Below are 24,197 nucleotides of genomic sequence, written 5' to 3' on the forward strand. Positions count from 1 at the left end.
CCTAGGATATTCGAAACTTGCGATTTGCTCATAAGCCTGAAGGGAGAACTAGACGATCCATATTTGAGAACCTAATGAAATATGCTTTTCCAGTTTCAAATAATCTGGTAAGTATTTTCTTTTCAGTTATTACCAAAAGACACAGAGTTGACAGTAAGCTGCTTTGTTTATTCCCATCTACCTGGTACAATATTCACGTGGGCTGCATTTTGTTGAAGGAGGAGAAATGCTGTTTTTTTTTAAATCTGTCTTAGAGTGAATTCTGTAGGAATTTAGATTGTATAGAAATGGGGAAAGTCTGCTACTGTGGGACTGGATTCCTTCATGCGTGGAAGGATACTCACATCCTCATAAGAGAGGGAAAATATTCAAAGCACAGTGACATCCATCAGAGGATTACAGCTAATGGTGACTGCACTGCTCCCAGCTCTGCAGTGTAGTTCATCTGTTGTGTTACAACACTGCAATTGTTGCTTCAAATGCAGGTTGGAAAAATCTAGTTTTAATATGTGAAAGCTTTCTTGCCCGAGTAGTCTTTTCTTTGATAACAAACCTCTTTTGTCCATGAAGTACCAGGTAATAGACAAGCAAGATCAGAGGTGTAGAGGAAGGTACATTGTTGTACTAATTACCTGCTACACTGAGAATGTTGATCTTTTTCACAAAGCCCTAAAAGAAGAGTAGTGCAGTAGGAAGAAAAGAAGGAACAGTCATGGGTTATTATTTGAGGTATCAAACATCTTGGAAATGGGCTCTGAATTAGCTCTTAATGCTAAATTTTCTTCCTTTCTTTCAGCCACTTTTTGCATTTGAGTACAAAGAGGTTTTCCCAGAAAATGGATGGAAGGTGTATGACCCCACTTGGGAGTACAGAAGACAGGTGGGTATTATTGCCGTGTCCTTCCTCATCCTCTCTACTCTGCGGAAGCGAGCCTCTGTGCAGTAATGTAATTACAGGTCACATGGAGGTGGAGAATGATCCTGCTGACAAATGTCATGCAGGCTGGGTTAGGACATTGTTCTCCACACTGCAGAGATTGATGACAGCAGTACAGCTTTAGAGAGAGCAGCATCCACTGATGGGAATTACTCAGGCTGCAGAGAGCTGACTTTAGGCTTTGGTAGAAGAAAACCTATTGCTCTGGCTTAGTCATGAGGCACTGCTGGCAGTGAGCAACCGAGGATGTGTTGTGTGGGTACAGACATCCCATTGTTGAGTTTCACACCTCAGCTCTTCCTTGTATCAGTTTTAATTGTTTCCAGTTTGCTGTAAGATCTCAAACAGGAACTTGGAAAGAAAAAAAAAAAATTAAATGTAGAATGCCTTCATTTTCATGGCAAATCAGCACAGGGATCAACCTAGAGAGTGTTGTGATTAACCATAGCTTGGAACAGAGAGTTGTCGTGTGCCCAGAGCTGACTGGTCAAAGGTGTTACTGACCGTGAGGTGGTATGCTGTCAGGTAAGGATACTGCAGTTAAAAATTTGAGTGGTCCTCCCTGGGGGAAAAGATGGGAGGATTTTTGTTTTTATAATGAAATCACTCTTGTCATTCTCAAGTTGAGGAAACAGCACTTAGTGACAGTTTTGCTCTGGACACATCAAATTTTTGTTTCATCCAGATCTGCCAGGATAAAACCAGTTTTCCTTTGTAAAATTAAAAAAAATTTACATCCATGTAATTTAAAGATTTATTTGTATCTTTTCCATAAAGGAAACCAAACCAAGATGTCTGTCCTAGCCTCGTTGTTCATCTGATTCTTGGTATCCAAAACCTAAGGAAGGGATTCATTTTCCGAGCTGTAGTCTTCTAAAAGCTGGGCATGCCTTCTAAATCGGTTATCTAGGCCTGTCATTAACAGATGGGGAGAGAGAGCTTCACTGTTGGGGGTGATTTGTTCCCTCCTAAAATAGCTGCCTAAGATAGATCGCTGGCTTCTAGGCTGCTAATTGAAAGTGAGATGTATTTTACCTTCGCCGTCTTCATTGTGAACAAGTGTATGTTTTGCAATGAGATACCACAGTCTCAAATCCTGGTAGAAACAAACTCCAGTCATTTGTAATCAATGACACACATTGTATCTGTGGTCGACTTTGACTAATAAGACCAGAATTGTTTAGAATTTACCTCTTTCTTGGTAGTGACTTTAAGGAAAGGTGTTTATAAGGAGGGCCCTGCAGCCCAGGCTGTATAGGAAAGATGCCTCTTTACAGGACTGAGAACTTCGGAGTAAAGCCTGAAGAATACCTGTGCTGTCAAAATAACCTCCATTGAAAAGCACAGCATTCACTTTGCCAAGCTGCAGTTAAGGCAGATGAAGTACAAAAGACATTCTTACAATGAAGAAAAAAGAAAGAGTGACCCTTGAGAATTTCAAGGTAAATTATTCCAATTTCTTAATCCTGGCGTATCTGGTTTTAGAATTCAAGCTTTTCTCTCCATACTAGTTTTTATATCACGGGATCACGGAATTGTCAGAGTTGGAAGGGACCTCTAGAGATCATCTAGTCCAATTCCCCTGCTAAAGCAGGATTGCCCAGAGCACATCACTCAGGGCTGCATCCAGGTGGGTCTTGAAGATCTCCAGAGAAGGGGACTCCACAACCTCCCTGGGCAGCCTGTTCCAGGGCTCTGTCACCCTCACTGTAAAGAAGTTTTTCCTCATATTTGAATGGAACTTCCTCTGTTCCAGCTTGTGCCCGTTGCCCCTTGTCCTGTCACTGGGAACCACTGAAAATAGTCCGGCTCCACCATCCTTCAACCCACCCTTTAGATACTTATAAACATAAATAAGGTCTCCCCTCAGTCTTCGCTTGTCCAGGCTAAAGAGTCCCAGCTCCTTGAGCCTTTCCTCCTAAGGGAGGTGCTCCAATCCCTTAAGCCAATATTGTGCTTGGCTGTACCTTAAATTTGGCAGGAGCTTGGTTACACAGTAAAAAGATACATGTATTTACATGCATGTGATCTGCAGCTCTTTGTGGCCTTTCTCTAAACAAAATGGGACTCAGGGCTGTGGTGTCTCTGTTTCTGGTCACGCGAGGCAGCGCTGCTGCACCTAAAACCTGTCACAGCTGAGCCATTGCTGCAGCATGTGCTCCTTTTGTTATCACCTGCCTATTGGTGGTTTTTGAGCAGACAGGAAAAACTTAGCCTGACTGCCTTTGTGTCAAGAACCCGAACTGATGTCCGTAGCTGAAGGCCCCAGTCTTTTGCTTACATTGGTAACTGCAAAAATCCCTGCAAACCAGGATTTCTTGCAGCCACAGCCTATCTGAATTTCACCCATGGTGGGCCACAGTCATTCCCATTCCACATCACACAATCCATCTGTTCCAGTAGCTTATCTCCAAAAGTGACCAACACCAGCTGCTGAAGAAGAGGCAAACCCTACTGCAGTAGATGTTTATGTTGTGACCTGGCCAGGAGGAGAATTTCATCCCTTTCATTAAGAGTTGATTTAAGTCCTGTTGTATGAAGCTTTATGTCCCCTCCAAAACATGTAGGTATTTCAGTCTGTTTATTTAATTTCAGCATTTATAACTATGGGTGTTCAATTTATCTGTGCGAATGTCTTAGCCTTTTTTCTTAATCCAACCAGGTTCTGTTAAAGCAATAACAAACCCTGCGGTAAATCAGGGTTATGTCCTGAAATGGCAGCAGGGATTCGTTAACAGTGAAACAAAACTGGCATCATCAAATCAGATAATGGGGTTACCTGTCTCTGACCGTATGAATTGTGATCAGAAATAGAAAAGCAGGACATATACACTGTCTGCAGGACCTTTTGGTATTGGGTTAAAAACTATCCGAGAAGAGCTGGCCGAGGGCATAAGCAGCCAACAGCATGGCCAGGCCTTCATTTGATGTATCGTAGACCGGGTCAGTCATTTCCCTCTGGGAGCAGGGACTTTGGGAGAGCAGGGTGGACCAAAAGCAGAAGCCAACTACTAGGTATCCAGAAAAGACTTTTAGAGTAGTATTCATGGTAGGTTCTGTGCCTACGCCGGTGTACATGGCAAGTGTGCACGTGGTATGATTTATTTATTATAATTCTTTTTTTTAGATTAACGTAAGCGTGTTGATACGATGGAGATTGTAGCAATTAGGGAAGATATTCCGTAAACGCCTGACTTCTCTGTTCTTGGGAAGGATGGAAATATGTAACTTATTAAAAAATCTGTGATTGTGTAAAACTATGGGGAGTAATAAACAACCTGTAGAGAACAAAAGGAACTCAGAGAGGTTTGGGATTTAGTCCATAAATGGAATCACATGTGGCAAATGAAATTTAAAACTGAAATTGCTCCCTGATTTTTATTACACACGGGCTGGCAGAGTATAAAACAGAATGGTGAAGTGAATAAGACTCAGTTGAAACCAAAAGGCCTTGAGATGTCTTTGGAGTAACTTAAAGCTTTCATTTTCCTTAACAAGGTGGGGAGCATTTGGAAAATATTACAGGGGATTGTGAAGCTGGAAATGTGCGGTGTTTCCCTACAGAAATCATGCTCGTCTAATCCTATGCTCTGGTCATATGTACCAGGGAGCCACAGTATAGGGCTGTGGTTGCTGCTTGCAGAGAAAGCATACAAAAAATAATAATTCAGAAGAGGGGCTGACCTGTTTTGAGGATAAATGACATGCCCAGCATTAGTATACAGGCAGAGTGGGAAAGGGAGGGCATGGGAACAGCATCCTGCAGGGGATTGTTGGGCGTAACTCGAGGGAGTAAAATGAGAGTTGAATCATTAAATGTCCCAGGGTTTAACTGAGGTCCTGTTTATGCTAGTGAGGTTAGTTAACCTGGTGTAGTGGGAGGTGTCCCTGCCCATAGTGGGGGGTTGGAACTCAATGATCTTCCAACTCTACCCATTCTATGATTCTTTTGAGTGAGTGTGTTTGAGCGTCTTTAGCCATGCATGAAGACACTCTGCCAGCAGGATGTATGCTGATTGAATGTGCCCTTGTGGCCAAGAAGGCCAGTGGCATCCTGGGGTGCATCAAGAAGAGTGTGGCTGACAGGTTGAGGGAAGTTATCCTGACCCTCTGCTCTGCCTTAGTGAGGCACCATCTGGAGCACTGTGTCCAGTTCTGGCCTCCCCAGTTCAAGAAGGACAGGGAACTACTGGAGAGGATACAGCAGAGGCTACAAAGATGGTTTGGGGCCTGGAGCATCTCCCTTATGAAGAGAGACTGAGGGACTTGGGTCTTTTTAGTCTAGAGAAGGCAGGGGGGTGATCTGATCAATGCTTTTAAATGCTTAAAAGGTGGGTGTCAAGAGGATGGGGCCAGTCTTTTTTCAGTGGTGCCCAGTGACAGAACAAGAGGAAATGGGCACAAACTTGAATATAAGAAGTTCCATCTAAAGATGAGGAGGAATGTCTTCACTTTGAGGGTGGCAGAGCCCTGGAATAGGCTGCCCAGGGAGGTGGTGGAGTGTCCTTCTCTGGAGACATTCAAAACCTGCCTGGACATGTTCCTCTGCAACCTGTTCTAGGTGGACCTGCTTTGTCAGGGGGTTGGGCTAGAAGATCTCCAGAGGTCCCTTCCAACCCTGTATCATTCTGTGATTCTGTGAAAGAATAAAGCAATTGCACAATAAAGAAGGCAGGGACTTGACTAGCTACTAGGCTGAACATTAGTGCTCACCCCCCCAGAAAAGGCACCTGAAGAGACTTTCCTGCCCAGGCAGTAGCACATGCACCTCCCTGCGTTGGCTGGTTGTTGCTGTCTTCCACTGGTAACATCAACACCAGCACACAGATGGCCCAGCTGTTGGCCATCACCCAGTGACTGCCTAATAGACTCACAGTTTTTTCTTTTGGATTTTATACCATTTCATGATGATATTTTCCCTTGAAACCCTGAGCTACCAGCAATCCCCATCTCAACAAGCTCTCTTCCCTCTCAGCAATTTTACGTTTCTTGTCTTTCTCTGGATTTTCATGCAGCTCTTTGGCGTGGCTTTGCAGGGTCCTTGGCAGCCTGAGCCATGGTTGTGCAGCGGGGCCACATCAGAGATGGGGCCTGAAGACACAGTTGGGCCCTTGTGGAGTCGAGAAGAGGGTGGGCTGCAAGGCCAGCTCGCCTGCTGCCAAACCTGGGCACAGCTCAGCGGTTGACGCAAGCCAGGGCTCACCAGTAGGCAGTTTGGACAAACTGCTCTGTTTTGAGAATAAACAAGTTTAAAAGTATGGGGGCATTGTGCCAGCTGGTCTCGGTGAGAACCATCATGGGCACATTTAATTTGTGACTGTAGATGTGGCCACGTTGCCCTCCTCACTTTGCTTTCTGGCAGCAACTGAACACGTGAGTTCCCCTGAAATCAGAGTCAACTAGTGGTGCTAGTTTACCTAGAGAAGATGGACTTTGTGCACAAGATCTCCAGAGGTCCCTTCCAACCCTGTATCATTCTGTGATTCTGTGAAAGAATAAAGCAATTGCACAATAAAGAAGGCAGGGACTTGACTAGCTACTAGGCTGAACATTAGTGCTCACCCCCCCAGAGAAGGCACCTGAAGAGACTTTCCTGCCCAGGCAGTAGCACATGCACCTCCCTGTGTTGGCTGGTTGTTGCTGTCTTCCACTGGTAACATCAACACCAGCACACAGATGGCCCAGCTGTTGGCCATCACCCAGTGACTGCCTAATAGACTCACAGTTTTTTCTTTTGGATTTTATACCATTTCATGATGATATTTTCCCTTGAAACCCTGAGCTACCAGCAATCCCCATCTCAACAAGCTCTCTTCCCTCTCAGCAATTTTACGTTTCTTGTCTTTCTCTGGATTTTCATGCAGCTCTTTGGCGTGGCTTTGCAGGGTCCTTGGCAGCCTGAGCCATGGTTGTGCAGCGGGGCCACATCAGAGATGGGGCCTGAAGACACAGTTGGGCCCTTGTGGAGTCGAGAAGAGGGTGGGCTGCAAGGCCAGCTCGCCTGCTGCCAAACCTGGGCACAGCTCAGCGGTTGACGCAAGCCAGGGCTCACCAGTAGGCAGTTTGGACAAACTGCTCTGTTTTGAGAATAAACAAGTTTAAAAGTATGGGGGCATTGTGCCAGCTGGTCTCGGTGAGAACCATCATGGGCACATTTAATTTGTGACTGTAGATGTGGCCACGTTGCCCTCCTCACTTTGCTTTCTGGCAGCAACTGAACACGTGAGTTCCCCTGAAATCAGAGTCAACTAGTGGTGCTAGTTTACCTAGAGAAGATGGACTTTGTGCACCAGTGAGTGCAGCATGCTCTGGTCACTAATGTGGACACCCAACAGCCACGTTCCCTAGCAGCTTCTGGACCATCACACCCATTGTTAGTGGGACATGCCTGGGTTCCTCCTGCAGGTGCACAGCCAGGTGGCTCCCAGGACTGGTCCTGAGCCTGCAGAGGCTTCTTGAGTTCCATCTGTAACAGTCTGGGTTGGGTTGATAGGCTTTTGGGTGCTTACAACTTAACAGGAAGCAGTGAAATGCATATTATATGAGGAAATACCGATGTGCTTTAGATCATGTTTAGCTCTTTCTATTGATTCCAGCTGGAGAAAGTGCAAATCTGAAGGCGCATGAATAAATGCACAAGATACATTGCACCGTGGCAAACACCATGGGAAGATGCAAATTTGGCTCCTCTTCTAGCCTGCTTTGCTTACTTCTGCCTGCTTCCAGTCCTTCATGGTCTGAAGAGGTCACCACCTCTTTGCGTGGTGCTGTGATTCAAGGCTCCTGTGCCAGGGAAAGCAGACATTCCCTGTGATTCAGAGGAAATGAGAACACTGCCATACAACATCTTTTCTTTCTTTAAGGAATTGTCATGGATTTTCCTGGTCAGGGTGGGGACTTAGAGCTTTGGAGATGTTGGTTCTGGCCTGAGCAGCATGTGCTGAAGCCCCGTGCTGGGAAGAGGGTGCTTTACAGCCCCAGTGACTGCTTGATCTCCTCTGTGAGCACTGGTGGAGTTGCAGGGTAGAACAGAAAGGAGCTTTTCCTCCATGTAACTTTGTCAGCTCCCATTTTCCATGCCAGGAGCGTGCTGACAGCCTAGTTTTAATTCAGATTTGGGGGAGGTGAAATCTCCGTGTGTTGCCGATGGATCCATTGCCATCATGTACTTACTAGGACAGGACTGAGAACAATTTGGTCATTTGCCATTAGTTCACTTCAGAGAGTAACCAGTTTGATCACACTGATGGACAGGGAAGAGCAAGGCTTGTTATTCCCTGGTTGACAGCAGAGCTGGTGGACCTAGAAGATTCCGTCCTTGCTGTGTACAGCAGGTAGACCTTTCAGCATGTTTTACCCATCAGAGGCTTGGACTTTGTATACACACTGTTTGATGCCGGTGTGGTGAGTAGGACCCGAGAGGTGATCATCCCCCTGTACTCGGCACTGGTGAGACCCCACCTCGAGTACTGTGTCCAGTTTTGGGCCCCCTACCATAAAAAAGACATTGAGGTGCTGGAGCGGGTCCAGAGAAGGGCAACGAAGCTGGTGAGGGGTCTGGAGAGTAAGTCTTATGAGGAGAGGCTGAGGGAGCTGGGGTTGTTCAGTCTGAAGGAGACTGAGGGGAGACCTTGTCTCTCTCTACAACTACCTGAAAGGAGGGTGTAGAGAGGCGGGGGTCAGTCTCTTCTCCCAAGTTACAGATGATAGGACAAGGGGTAATGGGTTCAAGTTGCGCCAGGGTAGGTTTAGACTGGACATTAGGAAACAATTCTTCACAGAGAGAGTGGTCGAGCATTGGAATGGGCTGCCCAGGGAGGTGGTTGAGTCACCATCCCTGGCTGTGTTTAAGAGTCGTTTAGATGTGGTGTTGGTGGATATGGTGTAGGGGAGAACTTTAGAGTAGGGTAGATGGTTGGACTCGATGATCCCGAGGGTCTCTTCCAGCCTAGATGATTCTGTGATTCTTTGGCTTCAGGCAGTGCCAGAATAGCTTCCCTGTAGGGTTTTGGGGTACTCTGATCCTGGCAGCTCTGCTGATTCCTTCTGGTAACGCTTCCTTCCCAGGGAGGGCCCCAGGACCAGGGGTGGTTCACAAGCAGGGTGTGACCCGTATTGGGCAGATGTGTCCTCTCCTCAGATGTCTAACCATGACCTGTTCTGACAGCGTGACTCACGCTCTGGCGGGGAACCAGCTGCAGTCTGCGTGGGTCAACCATCATTACTGCAGCTTGTCTGACCTGTGTTAGATTGGTCATGTATTTCCTGTGGGAGCCGCGACAGTGTCCCACCACCCTCCTTAAAATGAAGTACTGTTTATTGGAACAAAAGCATGTATTGTTTAAAGAACTGATGTTCCTCTAAATCAGACCCTGTGCTTAACAGTCTGGCCACGTTCACTGCCTACAGGAGCCGTAGTAGATGTGTCTTCCCCACAGAGGTGCTTTGTGTCCACGCTCACCCCAGGAGTGTGTGTCTCCTGGCAGGCACCCGGTAGCAACCGCACCGTTCTGATCTGTCAAATCCCAGCGCCAGCCAGACCAACTCCACAGGTTGTCAGGATTGTCCCCGTAGTGCTTGGGGTGTTACCTGGAGGTTGTCATCTGGGAAGCTGTTGAGTTGTGTCCCTATCAGGGCACGCTGAGCCTGGTGGTGTGTGTGTGTAGGTGCCCGGCTCTCCCAGCCCAAGTCAGACTGGTGCAACCAGAGAGCTTGGTCTGGGAGGAACACGGGAGCTACACGTGACTGTCCAGATGACATACAGTCTCACAGCCACAGACATATAGTTATTGGGTTTCTGGTGGTTTTAGGGGATTGCACAGCTGTGCTACAAATGCTCAACAAGGCCCAAAACAAATCGATTTTTTGGGGGTGTTTTACTGCCTGTTCTCCCTTCTGTCTGCCCCTCCATCCAGTCTGGTAACTCCACTTTCCACCCTGCTTTCGCTCCTCTCATGTCAGTCACCCATTGTGTCCTGCTCCTGGCTCTCCTGTAAGCAGCATCAGGAGACCAGGAGACATGTTAAAAATACTCTGAGGGGACTGTAGCCTCCAGAGTTCCTTTGCCATAGTCTTCTACTTTCCCTGTTCTTCAGTGACCTGAGCAAAACACCCACCTCTCTGGGAAGAGGCACGAAATACAAGCTACCGAGACAATACAGTCCCAGGCTCCAGCCCTAAATGTCCTTCATTAACAAAAGGTGCCTTGAATTTCAGGTCTGGGGATTGGACTTTGTGGAGGTCTCAGAGCAACTCGTTTGCTGACCTGCTGTTGTTTCCTCTTTAGGGAATTCCCAATGAAAGCTGGAGGTTGACCAAGATTAATGAGCGCTACGAGCTGTGTGATACATACCCTGCCATTCTGGCTGTGCCCGTAAACATTCCCGATGAAGAATTAAAGAGAGTAGCATCTTTCAGATCAAGAGGACGCATACCAGTGAGTGTGACAAAAGAGGCCACTTTGATGTGGTTGTTGTTACATACCTTTGGGCCATAAATATTACCAAGATCAGGCTGAGTGGATTCCAGGGAGCAAATAAATGGTCAATGGATAATAAAAGTGACAGCAATGTGTTTGAGGAGTTAGAAAGCAACATTATCTGCTGGAACCACTGTTGTGAAAGAGATGTAGACTAAACCAAAATGAGCAGATAAGATAACTTAGCACAACCCAGACCAAATCTGAGTTCAGTTCCTGGGAAACGCCAAGCAGCCCTGTTTGGTTGTTTACAATTGTCTGCCCTGCTCTGACTGGCGAGGAATACTTAGTGATAGTCTCGATGACAATGCTTATTGAGTGAAATTAAGACAAAACACACCTTTACGATTATTTCGGCACTAACTGAAAATATACAAGTTTACTTCTCAAGCCTGTAGAAAATTCAGTCTGTTCATAAAGTGCTTAACTTCTGCCTGGTGTAACACAGAGTAAGGCACAGCCCGATGACTGCAGAGGGAGAAAGTGGGTTTGTGACTCACGCAACAGGGAGAAAACAGTCTGTGTCACACTTAAGTCAGACTTAAACCTATTCAGTCACCTCTTGTTTGTTCAAACTTTGGGAATGCCACCAGAATGAGTAAAGACAGAAGAGTTTTTTTCTGTCATTCAGTCGTGATTTAATAATCCAGTAATCCAGCCTTCTGGAACTAGCTAATACGTGGCAGGATCCCAGCACAAGCCATTACAGGTAAAACACTTCACTGGTCTAATGAGCCCCATTTTTCCTTCATTTCTTTCTCATTTGTTTCCGAAGGTGCTGTCATGGATTCACCCAGAAAGTCAAGCAACCATCACTCGCTGTAGCCAACCCATGGTGGGAGTGAGCGGCAAACGAAGCAAGGAAGATGAAAAGTACCTTCAAGCCATCATGGATTCTAATGCTCAATCCCATAAAATCTTCATATTTGATGCAAGGCCTAGTGTCAATGCTGTAGCCAATAAGGTCAGGTGCTTTTTCCTCTGTCAGAAGCTGGGAATGTAATCATTTAGAGCACATTTCCCATCACCGTTTCGAATGATTCCTTTTCTACTATGGAGTGTCACATGCAGTGATCTGAGTCTCTAGATGGAGTTACATACCTGAGCTGGTATCAGTAGGTATCAGTGTGACAATGACAGGTCCAGTTGGGGTGAGGTAGGGGGTGAGGTATAAGAAAGCATCCCTGAGGAAAGGGACTTGGGGGTGCTGGTGGACGAGAAGCTGGACATGAGCAGGCAGTGTGCAGTGGCAGCCCAGAAGGCCAATCACATCCTGGGCTGCATCAAAAGATGCATTGCTAGCAGGTCCAGAGAGGTGCTTCTGCCACTTTGCTCTGGTGAGACCTCACCTGGAGTATTGTGTGCAGGTCTGGAGCCCTCAATATAAGAAGGACATGGACCTGATGGAGAGGGTCCAGAGGAGGGCCACAAGGATGATCAGGGGGATGGAGCACCTCTGCTACGAGGACAGGCTGAGGGAGCTGGGGTTGTTCAGCCTGGAGAAGAGGAGGCTCCGGGGAGACCTAATAGTGACCTTCCAGTACCTGAAGGGGGCCTACAGGAAGGCTGGGGAGAGCCTGTTTAGAAAGGCCTTTAGGGATAGGACGAGGGGCAATGGCTTTAAGCTGGAGGGGAACAGATTTAGACTGGAGATTAGGAGAGGGTTCTTCACTGTGAGGGTGGTGGAGCACTGGAACAGGTTGCCCAGGGAGGTGGTTGAGGTCCCATCCCTGGAGATATTCAAGGAGAGGCTCGACGAGGCCCTGGGCCACCTGGTCTAGTTGGGGGTGTCCCTGCTGACTGTGGGGGGGTCGGACTAGATGACCTTTGGAGGTCCCTTCCGGCCTGGACAATTCTATGATTCTATGAGTTGGATTAATCCTCTTTTTGAAATGGGATTGGAAGGGAAAAAATCCGAGCAGAACCGAGGTCAAACTCTTAACACCCTGTCTCTTGTGTATCACTGTTTTTCACTTGACGTGGTTGAAAGCCTCCTTCCTCTAACGGCACAGAGCTCTGTCCCTACCAGCCCTGCTGGGGGCAGAGGTCACCCAGGGCTTCTGAGAGTCAGGCATCATGATCTTTAATTTCAAAATATGAGCTGGGGATCTTTAATGTCTAGGAACGTTGCTGTTTTCTTCCCGGTGTTAAGTCTCTTGCCATAACTCTAAGCCCTGTTGTAATGGTAGAAATGCTTTGTTGCACTAAAGCTGATTTTTTTTTTTTCTTTTTAATCTGTCTTTCCCACTATTTAGGAAAGGCAGTTTGTGTGTGGGATATACTCCTCTGTAATAGTATGGTAAATTTGTAAATGACAGAATAGTGAATCTAATGAGCTACCAGCTTGAATGGGGATAAATGATAATTATAGAGAAAAAGGCGGCTTGTAATGTAATATTCTGTGGTAAAAATTATAGCATTCATTACTATTGCAGCAAAGAGACACGAAGTGTGTGTGTTTACATGTTTGTTCCCAATTGTAAGATACATCAATATTTATTGCCTGCTTATAGCACAATCACTGTGGTATTCTGTCAGCTGATATTTGCTCAGGGCAAACGATCGGGATAAAATATAAAATGCATTTTTGCTTAATGATTTTTATGTGGATTTTGTTCTTCAGGCTAAAGGAGGGGGCTACGAGAGTGAGGATGCCTATCAGAACGCAGAGTTAGTGTTCCTGGACATTCACAATATTCACGTTATGAGGGAATCGCTGCGAAAACTGAAAGAAATTGTGTATCCCAATATCGAGGAGACTCACTGGCTGTCTAATTTGGAGTCAACTCACTGGCTAGAGCATATCAAGGTACACACGTCTGCACCCACTCGCTGTGGCTGAGCCACCACAAGCCTGTACCAGGCTGTTCACTGGGAAGTGTATCCAGAGGTCACTCCAGTGCTGGATTTTCAATTCATGAGAAATTTGAAGATTTACAATTCGTTTTCAGTTTAAAAACAACTAAAACCAGTTTCTCGGAATGGGGAATTTTGAGGAGATGCGAAGAGGGACAAGAGAGGGGTGTGAAATACTGAAAGATGGAGAACTTTTCTCTTAGGAGAAAGTTCTTTACTGTAAGGGTGGTGGAGCACTGGAACAGGTTGCCCAGGGAGGTGGCTGAGGCCCCTTCCCTGGAGATATTCAAGGTGAGGCTCGACGAGGCCCTGGGCAACCTGGTCTAGTTGGGGGTGTCCCTGCTGACTGCGGGGAGGTTGGACTAGATGGCCTTTGGAGGTCCCTTCCGGCCTGGACAATTCTATGGTGTTTTGGAAGTGAAGTGTGTTCCTGGGCATTGTGTGACTGTGAACGCCCTGGTCAGAGGACAGGAATCCCAGAGTTTCCAGGCTCTTGACTTGGGGATCCTGAACATCCTGGCATTACTGCCTGGTCCAGATCAGCAGGTGTTGGGAGTTCCTGCCCCATCGGCCTTTCAGGAATCCAAGCAGAATTGAAATGAGGGGGGCAAATGTGTCAGCTTCTACAAATGTTGACTTTCAAATTAAGCTCTTTCTTTCCTAAACACGTCCAGCTTATGTTGTCTGCCTGCTGATGCAGAAAGGGGCAGTTGCAAGGTGATGGCCATTTTGTGTTTGTTTCAGACACAGAGTGCTTCTGCCTTCAAATCCTGGTCTGTCCGAGGACTGAGCTTAATGCAGGGACCCTGCTGAAGTTGTGCCCACGCTACAGTTCACATGTTGTCATCTTGCTGGAACAAAAACATGTGTTCACCAATTTGCCATCCTAGTCATAAAGTAGCTGGAACTGATTCACCATTCTCCTTGGGGCAGACAGAGCCCTTGGTTTGTCCTGTGTTGTCACCAGCCATTTTTCATGTGTAGTTTCTGTTCCAAAGAGATTTTGTAACTTTTTTTTTTTTTCCTTTGTCCCAGCTCATTCTCGCTGGAGCCCTTCGGATTGCTGACAAGGTGGAATCGGGGAAGACATCTGTGGTTGTACACTGCAGTGACGGCTGGGACCGGACAGCCCAGCTCACCTCCCTGGCCCTGCTCATGTTAGATGGCTACTACCGAACCATCAGGGGCTTTGAAGTGCTGGTGGAGAAGGAGTGGCTGAGCTTCGGCCACAGATTCCAGCTGGTGAGTCAGTAGCCCTTGCGAGGCGCTGAACAAAGTTATTGTCCACCTTGAAGGATTTCAAAGGAATTTAGCCTTTCACAGAATCACAGTTAGAAGGGACCTCTGGAGATCATCTAGTCCAACGCCCCCTACCAAAGCAGGTCCATCTAGAGCAGGTTGCACAGGAATGTGTCCAGGTGGGTTTTGAATGTCTCCAGAGAAGGAGACTCCACCACCTCTCTGGGCAGCCTATTCCAGTGCTCTGCCACCCTTTAAGTGAAGACATTCCTCCTCATGTTTAGGTGGAACTTCTTATACTCAAGTTTGTGCCCATTTCCTCTTGTCCTGTCCCTGGGCACCACTGAAAAAAGACTGGCCCCATCCTCTTGACACCCACCCTTTAAGTATTTATAAGCATTGATCAGATCAACCCCCCACCTTCTCTTCTCCAGACTAAAAAGACCCAAGTCCCTCAGCCTCTCCTCATAAGGCAGATGCTCCAGGCCCCAAACCATCTTTGTGGCCCTTTGCTGTACCTTCTGCAGCAGTTGCCCGTCCTTCTTGAATTGGGAGCCCAGCTTTCCTGTGGGAAGTCTCCCACCTGAACTCACAGAAGAAAGGTGAATGCTGCTGCTGTTGTTTTCTGCCTGTTAATTCCAGTGGTCTCTTAACCTCCTTGGAGACAGTAGTGGTTGAATACGAGGAACAGGTGGTAGTTACATCTCCTGGGTGCCTGTTGGATATGCCGTGTTCTCGTGCTTAGGCTTAAACTAACAGTGTGCCTTGGGTTGAGGACGGGCATTTCTGCTGGGAGCTGGCAGAGACCACTGGGGTGTTTTTTGTCTTTCTTTCCAGTTCAGTCCATTTTCTGAAAGCAGCTTGGACCCTGTCATGTGAAAAATGCCTTGGTACTGAAAAGGCTGGGGAATTTGGTTGTGGCCTTCACCTCACATTTTCTTTATTTTTGGGGAGCCTTTTTAATTGTTTAGGTAAAAGATCTATCAGTTTGAGACTGGCCCAAGAGTAGCCCATGGTTGTGTCCCTGGAGTTGGCCGGGAGGCAGCGTTGTGGACTGGTGACACAGCAGTTTGTTATGGTTTGTGCTGATGGGGATTGAGAGCTCCTTTCAGTGGTATCTTTTAGGTCTCTGTTCCTATTGTGTTTTGCTCACAGTTTGTGTTCTCTTGTGGTCATTTAATTTTGGCAAGGGCTAGAGAAAGGTCTCTTTCCAGCACATGTGATGGTGGGTTGCACAGTCAAACACTGAGGAAGGTGAGGAAACTGAGGTACTGAGCAGCTGAGGTTCTGCTGCAGCAAAACTGTTACCTGGTGTTTGAACAGTGAGTATTTTAGCTTCCTTGTCTATACAAATAAGATAATTATATTGATTTCCTTTGGTGAGGGGAGAAGAGTATTACAGAAGAAGTAGAGATCAGTCACTTACATGTTCTTGTTCTGTCTTTGTACGGTACACAGGATAATATCTATACATCCAGTCCTTTCATGTAGTTGTAGAGAGTGATGAGGTCTCCCCTGAGCCTCCTCTTCCTCATACTAAACAGTCCCTCAAGCTCCAACAGGGTAGGTTTAGACTCAACATTAGGAAGGAATTTTTCACAGAGAGAGTGGTCGGGCATTGGAACAGGCTGCCCAGGGAGGTGGTTGAGTCACCGTCCCTGGATGTGTTGAAGGGACGTTTAGATGCGGTACTGAGGGATATGGTGTAGGGGAGGACTTTGTAGAGTAGGGTAGATGGTTGGACTCGATGATCCCAAGGGTCTCTTCCAACCTCAATGATTCTATGATTCTGTGATCCAGTCCTGGGTAACACACAGCCACTATCGCACTGTACTCATTGTAAGGAATCAGGTCTCGCATGTCTCGGCCACACAGCACAGTCAGGGTTGGAGGACTATTTCTGGGGATGCTTTCATCACTGCTCCCTTGAGGTGGCAGGAGATGGGCTGGGTCAGTGTTTGTACAGGGCTTGGAAGCTGCGAGGTGTTGCGTGACGGGCATCGCCACCGGCCGTGCCTGGAGGTAGTGGTGAGGTCTCACACACTGTACTACTGCAGTAGCCAGGACGACAGCTGCAACTGAAGCAAAAAGCATTCTCTTTTTTTTTTTTTTTTCCTTCTGAACTGTAGCTATTAACTGAAATCCGTGCCAGCACAGCATCTGGAGCCTCTACTCAAACAACTTTTGTTTTAATTTAGCATGAAAATATCCCCATAAAGAAATTCCACTTCAAAGACAAAAGGAGTAGCTGTTCTTTACTCCTTTACCCACTGTTAGGGACTAACCAAATCTTCTGGTAGCTCTTGGTGAAGGCTTGGGTGACAGAGAGGAGGCCCCAGCAGTTTCCCCATGAACCCCGTGTGACTCATGTCCTTTGTCCTGCTCGGTTTCAGAGAGTTGGCCACGGAGATAAGAATCACGCAGATGCAGATCGCTCTCCTGTCTTCCTCCAGTTCATCGACTGTGTTTGGCAAATGACAAGACAGGTAAGTTGCCGGGAGGCACACGTGTGCACAAAGCTGCTGTACCAAAGCCTGGCACGGTGTCTGGCCACAGGAGTCATTTCCAGGGTGATCTGCAGAGGTTCACCTTCCTGGGCTTCTGCTCTTGTTCTGACTCTGGCAACAAGTTTTTTGGGAGGGTGTTAGCAAAGAGCCTGCAGGTACAGGGGCACAGGAAGGCAAGGGTCAGCTGGGAAGCAAAGGGTGGTTTCATCATAGAATGTTAGAGTTGGAAGGGACCTTACAGATCATTGAGTTCCAACCCCCCTGCCATGGGCAGGGACACCTCCCACCAGACCAGGTCGCTCAAAGCCCCATCCAGCCTGGCCTTGAACATTTCCAGGGATGGGGCACCCACAGCTTCCATGGCCAGCCTGTTCCAGTGTCTCACCATCCTCACAGGGAAAAAATTCTTCCTAATATCTCATCTAAATCTCCCCTCTTCCAGTTTGAAGCTATGACCCCTTGTCCTATCACTACTTGTATAAAGTCCCTCTCCAGCTTTCTTGTAGGCGCCCTTCAGATACTGGAAAGCTGTTTGTGAGGGAGGAAGGCCTCTCGCTCTCCTCTCCATCACCCCAGCCTGTTTTTGCAGTTCACTGTGTGAATTCTTACTGACCCTTTGTGGAACTTCAGTTCTCCCTGTCTTGGGCCTGATTGTTTCTGCAGGGAACGTCCACAGCCAACACAGCCCCTGCCCATCCACACGTTCCTCCCGCTGTCCCGTGTTGCAAGATGCCTCCCTGCTGTTCCCACTGGGAAGTGCTGCGTTGCACAAACAGGTTATTTCCATTTGGCCCTGGGAAATTTCCATTTCTTTTTAGGCATTATTTCATGTGTGCTTCAGCCTCTGCTCACAGTTGTGTTGCAGGGTCTGTCGTGAGGGGCAGGCGTAGCAGAGCAAGCTTCAACTTGCAGCAGCGCTGAGTGTGGATAAACACAGCAGTCAAACCCTTCAGACCTCTGGCTTTTGCTCAAAATTCCTCTCTGCACATGTAAAGCAGCTTTCCAAGAGAGAAACTCTTACTTCGGGAAGGAGCAAATATGATCCCAAATATCCAGCCAGGCAGGGAACAGGGACAAATCCTGTTTTAGAAATCAAGAAGAGAGGCCAACTCCTTACTAAGACCACAGAGTGGGAGAAGGTTTATTATTTGGGATTCCTGTTCTAAAAATCCCAACTGAGTTTTCTGGTTCTGTCTGAAGTTCCCTACAGCGTTCGAGTTCAACGAGTACTTCCTGATAACCATCCTGGACCACCTGTACAGCTGCCTCTTCGGGACCTTCCTGTGCAGCAGCGAGCAGCAGAGGGTGAAGGAGGTGAGACAGCTCCCCTCCAAGGCGGGGGCACGGCACTGGGGTGGCTTTAGCTGCCAGACACTGCCAGAGACACCGCTTCAGGGCTCAGGCAGGGGTAGATGCAGGTCCCCCTTTCCAACAGCTTAAACTGGTGCCTGGTGGAGACTCTCAGAGCGATACCCTTCCCCTCCGGGCAGTCCCACTGCTTTCAGCTCGGCTTTCAGCTCCTCGCTGGTGGCTGAATAGCTCCTGCTGTCTCCCAGGTAGTTGGAAACGCAGTTTTGTTTTGAAATCCAGTTTAATGTAACCCTTCTCTGTAGAAACTGTTACCTTTTAGCCCTCCCTTTCCCTTGGAGTGGTCCCATGGGGTTTATTTTAACGACCAAGCATGTGTTGTCATTGTGCACACACAGGTTACAGCAAGTACCTGCTCTGGGTGGGGGTTCTTGCTGTGCTTGCGTTTTCCCAGGAGAGGACAGAGCTGCTGGGGTTGCAGAGGACATGGCTCTGGGTCCTGCCACCAGCCAGCTCCTGCCCTGCAGTCTGGTCGAGGTCTGTTTGCTGAGGGAGGAACGTATAGACATGTACATTCAAACACCACCCTCTTCAGGCCCTGGGGTCAGAAGGAAAAGCAGTGGCACTCACCCTGGCTCACCTGCCTAAAGATGGAGCATTTCATCACTAAAATGTTGCAGCCTGACCTCACAGGATGCTGCTGTGTGGACCTGGTGGGATCATATTTGATAGCACATCAATTAAAAAAATAAATAAATTACTGTAATAGAGGGGTGATAGCCTTGTAGTGAAATTAGAGCCCCTCTTTCTCTAGAGTCCACAGTGGTTGAATAATTGTAATTTCCAGGAAGAGAACCTGCCTGCTTGGGGCTTCTTTTAAGGCCTCAGCCGAGTGAAGTACTTAATCTAGAAAACACTTCAACGCTGGTTTCACTGGGACTATTCACAGCCCTAATTATTCCACTAGATCAGGGCCCAAGTCAAATGTTTTCTTTTTTTCTTTGCAATTAAATATTCCAGCGAGTCCTCGGGGAGCACTTTACAAGAGGTGAAGTTTAACCAAAGCGCTGAGAGCTCCCCAGCCCCTGTCCCCTGGTGGTGCCGATGGCGGTTCCTGGTCCGTGCTGGCACCCTGGGGGGGTGAGAGGGGCCGTGTCCGTGCCGGGGGGGGGTGTGTGTGTGTGCCCCCCTGCCTCCACCTGCTTTAATTACAGTAACCACATCAAAAGGAGGGATTATTCTTTTTCAGTGACAGCAGGGCAGCCAGCTCTGCGTTACCGACAGGCACACGTAGGTGCTGGTGTAAATACTTTGTAGATAAATGCTGTGGATCCGTACGGGAAATAAAGCCTCCTCCGCCCCCTTCCCTTGCAGAGCCTTCCAAAAAAGACCGTGTCGCTTTGGTCTTACATCAACAGCCAACTGGAAGACTTCACCAACCCCTTGTACGTGAGCTACTCCAACCACGTCCTCTATCCGGTGGCCAGCATGCGCCACCTCGAGCTCTGGGTGGGCTACTACATCCGCTGGAACCCCAGGATGAAACCGCAGGTACCTCTCTTCCAAGCATCCTGCTTTTTTATTTCCTCTCCCTGGTAATTCCGGCACTGTCGGTCTGGGGCTTCAGACATTTGAAGCACAAGAAGTAAAGGTACGCATCTCCCTGCCACTGCTTCCATCTAAAAGGAGAAGCCTAAATTCATAGAAAGACTTAGTTTCAGTATTTCATAGAATCGTCTAGGTTGGAAGAGACCCTTGGGATCATCGAGTCCAACCATCTCCCCTACTCTACAAAGTCCTCCCCTACACCATGTCCCTTAGCACTGCATCTAAACGTCCCTTAAACACATCCAGGGATGGTGACTCAACCACCTCCATGGGCAGCCTGTTCCAATGCCCTATCACTCTTTCGGTGAAAAATTCTTTCCTAATGTTCAATCTAAACCTACCCTGTTGGAGCTTGAAGCCGTTCCCTCTCGTTCTGTCACTAATTACCTGCGAGAAGAGACCAGCACCAACCTCTCTACAGTGTCCTTTTAAGTAGTTGTAGAGAGTCATGAGGTCTCCCCTCAACCTCCTCTTCCTCATACTAAACAGTCCCAACTCCCTCAGCCGCTCTTCATACGATTTGTCTTCCAGGCCCTTCACTAGTTTCGTTGCCCTCCTCTGCACTCGCTCCAGCACCTCGATATCTCTCTTGTATTGAGGTGCCCAGAACTGGACACAATACTCCAGGTGTGGCCTCACCAGTTCAATTGCAAGCCAATGAAAGAGCAGCACCTACAGCTGGTGCTGGCGCTCAGCTGGAGGTCAGGGCCTCGTGAAATCTGCAGGAGTGGGATATCCTCAGCTCTTTGGAAAATTTCTCACTTTGAATATAGGGAAAAATCATCTGAACTCTCTCTTCTTTTTACAAAAGAGCCTAAAAACCTGAGATTTCCTTGGCTGTGGGGTTCTAGATGGGAGTTTGGGGGCTGTATTTAGGTGACTGGTAGTAGGAACCTTCTCTTGCTTTGGCCACCTGAGGCACAGGGCTCTGACTGCAGCCCTTGGGCACCTCTTGAACCCCAGCAGCTTCCCTGGGGCGGGCACCCATGACAAGAGCCTGAGCACAGCCCTAAACACTGACATCACCTTTTAATAGGAAGGGATATAAATTTGGGGATGCCTTAGTGTCCGACTGCAGTTAACAGAGCTTTGAAAATCTGGGGCATTAGATACAGGAACCCAGCTTCCCTGTGTTAACTATTTAACAGAACCATGTGAAAATATTTAGATAAATCTGTGTTGGTTTTTGCTTTCCCCCCAAAGCTCTGAAATTCTGTCCAGGCTGAGCTGCCAAGGCCAGCACCGTTCCCCTCCTCACCCCTCTCCTTCCCTTATACCTTCCCTTGACAGGGCTGGTGCCAGGTCAGTGCCAACACTTTGTGGTTCAGGCTTCCTCTCCCGTGCTCACACCTCCCAGCACTCAGCAGCTGCACCTTTCCTTGCAGGAACCTGTCCACAATCGCTACAAGGAGCTTCTTGCCAAGCGGGCTGAGCTGCAGAAGAAGGTGGAGGAACTGCAGAGGGAGATCACCAACCGCTCCACCTCGTCCTCGGAGCGGGCCGGCTCCCCCGCGCAGTGCGTGGCCCCCGTGCAGACCGTCGTGTAACACAGACTCTTTACCCAGCACCTTCCCCAGGACCACGGGGGGGCAGCTTTTGCTGAAACCCTCTGAATTTCCAGCCTGGTGTCTGGGAGATGCCAATCTATTTATTTATTTCTCTTCCAGGGTAATTTATTAGTACTGTAGCACTAGAGGAAGCTTAAGCAAAAACAAAGGCGCCCCCCCCTATGCAATTAACCTTCTGAGTGGCTAGATTGTAATACAAGCTAATTGCACTTGCCACCTAAAAGAAACCCAGAGCTCTTTCTTTCTTCACTTACGTGCTGGGAATCACTTGGCTTTAAGGAGAGCCTGTGCACTAGAGTGAAGTACTGTGGAGGAAAAACATCTGCTCAGAAGTTTGAAGAATCTGCCCTTTGCTAGAAGGAAGAATCAGATCTGACTTTGTATCAGAGCCTGTAACTCAGCTGTTGAGTCACGAAACCCTCCGCTATTGATGTCAGGGAGCAGTGTTAATGGGAGCTTGTCAACCTACTGGGAGACAAGCCCCAATAGAATCTGACACATATCACCCTTTTCTCAGAACTTTTCCCTTCACGTTGCTCTAGAGCATAGGAAGCCATGTCAACGATGCCTTATCCCAAGAAAGGGCAGCTTCTACCAACAAGACACGGTAGTAGAGGAACAACCTCCGTGACTTAACTGTGTAGGACAAAGTTTACTTCTGGATCTGCCACTTTAGAGTCTCCCTCATGGTTTTCATGGGGTGTGCCAGGACACAGCTCCAGCACCTTCATTGCTGGGGGGGGGAGAAGCAGAGCAGGGCTCCCCCTGGGGCTCTCTGCAGCTCCTCTGGCCTCCAGTGCCTCACGCTCAGCAGGGGCAGGCAGGGCAGCTCCGGGGGGCACCTGGGACCTGCCCTGACCAGCCATTTCATGCAGCTCGGGTAAGCACGACCAGCGATTCTACTGCTTCTGTGCAGGATCCCAGTGGGGCACTTCAGGTGTTCCAGTTCTGGTAACCGATGGAAGAGACTGCGTATCAACCAAAGAAGCCTTTCTGCATCCACTGCAACTGCTCCTTAAGGTTATTCTGGTAGAACAAAGAGCTTAGCCAGTTCCTGAGCCCTACGGTTAGGTCTTTTTCCTCAGAGCATGCTTCAAGAATTAGTGTCACCTGACTCAACTTCAGTCATATACAATTTTAATGTAAAATCCTACTGCAGAAGTGGAGATAAAACACACCCTTGGTAACACCAGGACTGCCCCGTGGCTCTTCCAAGCAGATAAGTATGAGGCTGTGTTAGACCAGGCTTGCAGCGCAGTTACGTGTGTGCAAAGATCGTTACTCCAGGCTGCTTCTCATCCCCACGCTAAGGAAGAGGGACAGTGCTTGGTCCAGGATCCTGTGTTGCTCTTTAATGACAGGATCCCGTACTGTGGTCACCTCTCTGACCCACCCACCAGCCTGCTGCTGCTTCACCCTGCCTCCCTTCCACGGGACAGAAGGGTTTTCTGAGAGGGTACAAGAAGGGACAATTTACACTCAAGGAATTGCCTGTCAAAAGCCACATTGCTCTGAGGCAGTAACGATAAGGATCCCCTGCAGTCTCCATTTCTGCCTGCAGTCCCCTGCCATCAGTGTCAGCACCTACCCCAGAACCCATAGCCACCCTCTGACAGGCCATACAGCATCACTGCGTTTGCTGGAGGGGGCTGATGGTTCAGTAGCACGAAGAACCCCCCCAAAATCCCTTCTGAAGGACTGGGGTGTGCTTTAAGGTGAAAGGGCAGCTCTGCCCTTACATACAATCACTATAGAAGATGGTTCATAGTATTATTCTCTATTAGCAAAGTGACTATGTGTGTATATTTTGTTCCTTGATGAAGGCTGTTTGGTTTCCTTAACACTAATAAAAATTGATAAATGGGTAAAGTTCTCCCTGTGCTCTTATTTTCAACTAAGTGGTGCAAACGTTTATAAAATAGCACTGAAGATGTAGAATGTTGAATCTAAATCTCTCTCGTTCTTATACAGACGGTCTTCCCAAGATGCTGATGTTCAAACTCTGAAATTTAGCATGACAGGAAAAAAATAATTCATCTCTGGACACGTTTCTCTTATCCTGCACCGACCAGTATTAACACAGATGCAATGTTTAGCTGCTCGATATTACAAAATACTTTCATGGTAAAAAAAAAAACCACCACAAATAATTCCTGCACTCACCAGAGCATTATCACAGTAGCTTCTCTGTAAAAGGAATATTCATATATTTGTGTGTAACTCCCATTAAGCCCAGATTCACACATTATTTGGGATGCTCTCACCCCTATTAGGTGTTATTCCAGCTTGGACACCTCAGGCAGTGCATGCAGCACGTACGGAGCTGACAGTAGTCCTAAGCCTCCAGCATCGAGGAGCTGCATCTTCAGCTCCTCTGCATCAGCCTGAAGGAGCCCTGACCTCAGCCCACCTGAGCAGGCTGGGCCCTGGGGGCCCTTCTCAAGTGGAACTACTGAGTGAGGTTTCAGCTGCTGCTGAACCAGGCACCCCCAGGACTAATGCTCTCCCAAGAGGCTACTCCAGCTACACAGAGCCCTGTCCCTCACGTGAATGAGTGAAGGGGGTGGCTCCAGGCCTGGTCAGCAGCTCCTGCCTTCTCCCCTCACAGCTACAGCCTTCCGTGCCTTGGAAGGAACCTGTAGGTGACCCACCCTGCTAACTGAAATCCCTTCTGCCTGTGCTGGCCCTACAGTTCC

The 24,197-nt window shown here is 48.0% G+C and overlaps 1 protein-coding gene across 3 annotated transcripts in view; it reads left to right on the forward strand.

Moving 5' to 3' along the window:
- The window catches only part of MTMR2 (myotubularin related protein 2), a 59,989-nt gene extending 36,619 nt beyond the window's left edge, over nt 1-23,370 (forward strand). For 2 of the 3 annotated variants that reach the window (XM_014966094.1, XM_014966095.1), the window contains exons 6-15: nt 6-107; nt 797-880; nt 10,224-10,373; nt 11,191-11,379; nt 13,039-13,224; nt 14,307-14,513; nt 16,904-16,996; nt 18,218-18,331; nt 19,700-19,876; nt 21,319-23,370. In XM_014966094.1, coding sequence (XP_014821580.1) covers nt 6-107; nt 797-880; nt 10,224-10,373; nt 11,191-11,379; nt 13,039-13,224; nt 14,307-14,513; nt 16,904-16,996; nt 18,218-18,331; nt 19,700-19,876; nt 21,319-21,480 — 1,464 coding nt within the window. In that variant the 3' untranslated portion in view covers nt 21,481-23,370. The remainder of the gene's footprint in view (nt 1-5; nt 108-796; nt 881-10,223; nt 10,374-11,190; nt 11,380-13,038; nt 13,225-14,306; nt 14,514-16,903; nt 16,997-18,217; nt 18,332-19,699; nt 19,877-21,318) is intronic. The other variant, XM_014966096.1, reaches the window with a different exon arrangement.
- The last annotated feature ends 827 nt before the right edge of the window (nt 23,371-24,197 follow it).

Source organism: Calidris pugnax, unplaced genomic scaffold, assembly GCF_001431845.1.
Source record: "Calidris pugnax isolate Ruff unplaced genomic scaffold, ASM143184v1 scaffold20, whole genome shotgun sequence".
Classification (NCBI taxonomy): Eukaryota; Metazoa; Chordata; class Aves; order Charadriiformes; family Scolopacidae; genus Calidris; species Calidris pugnax.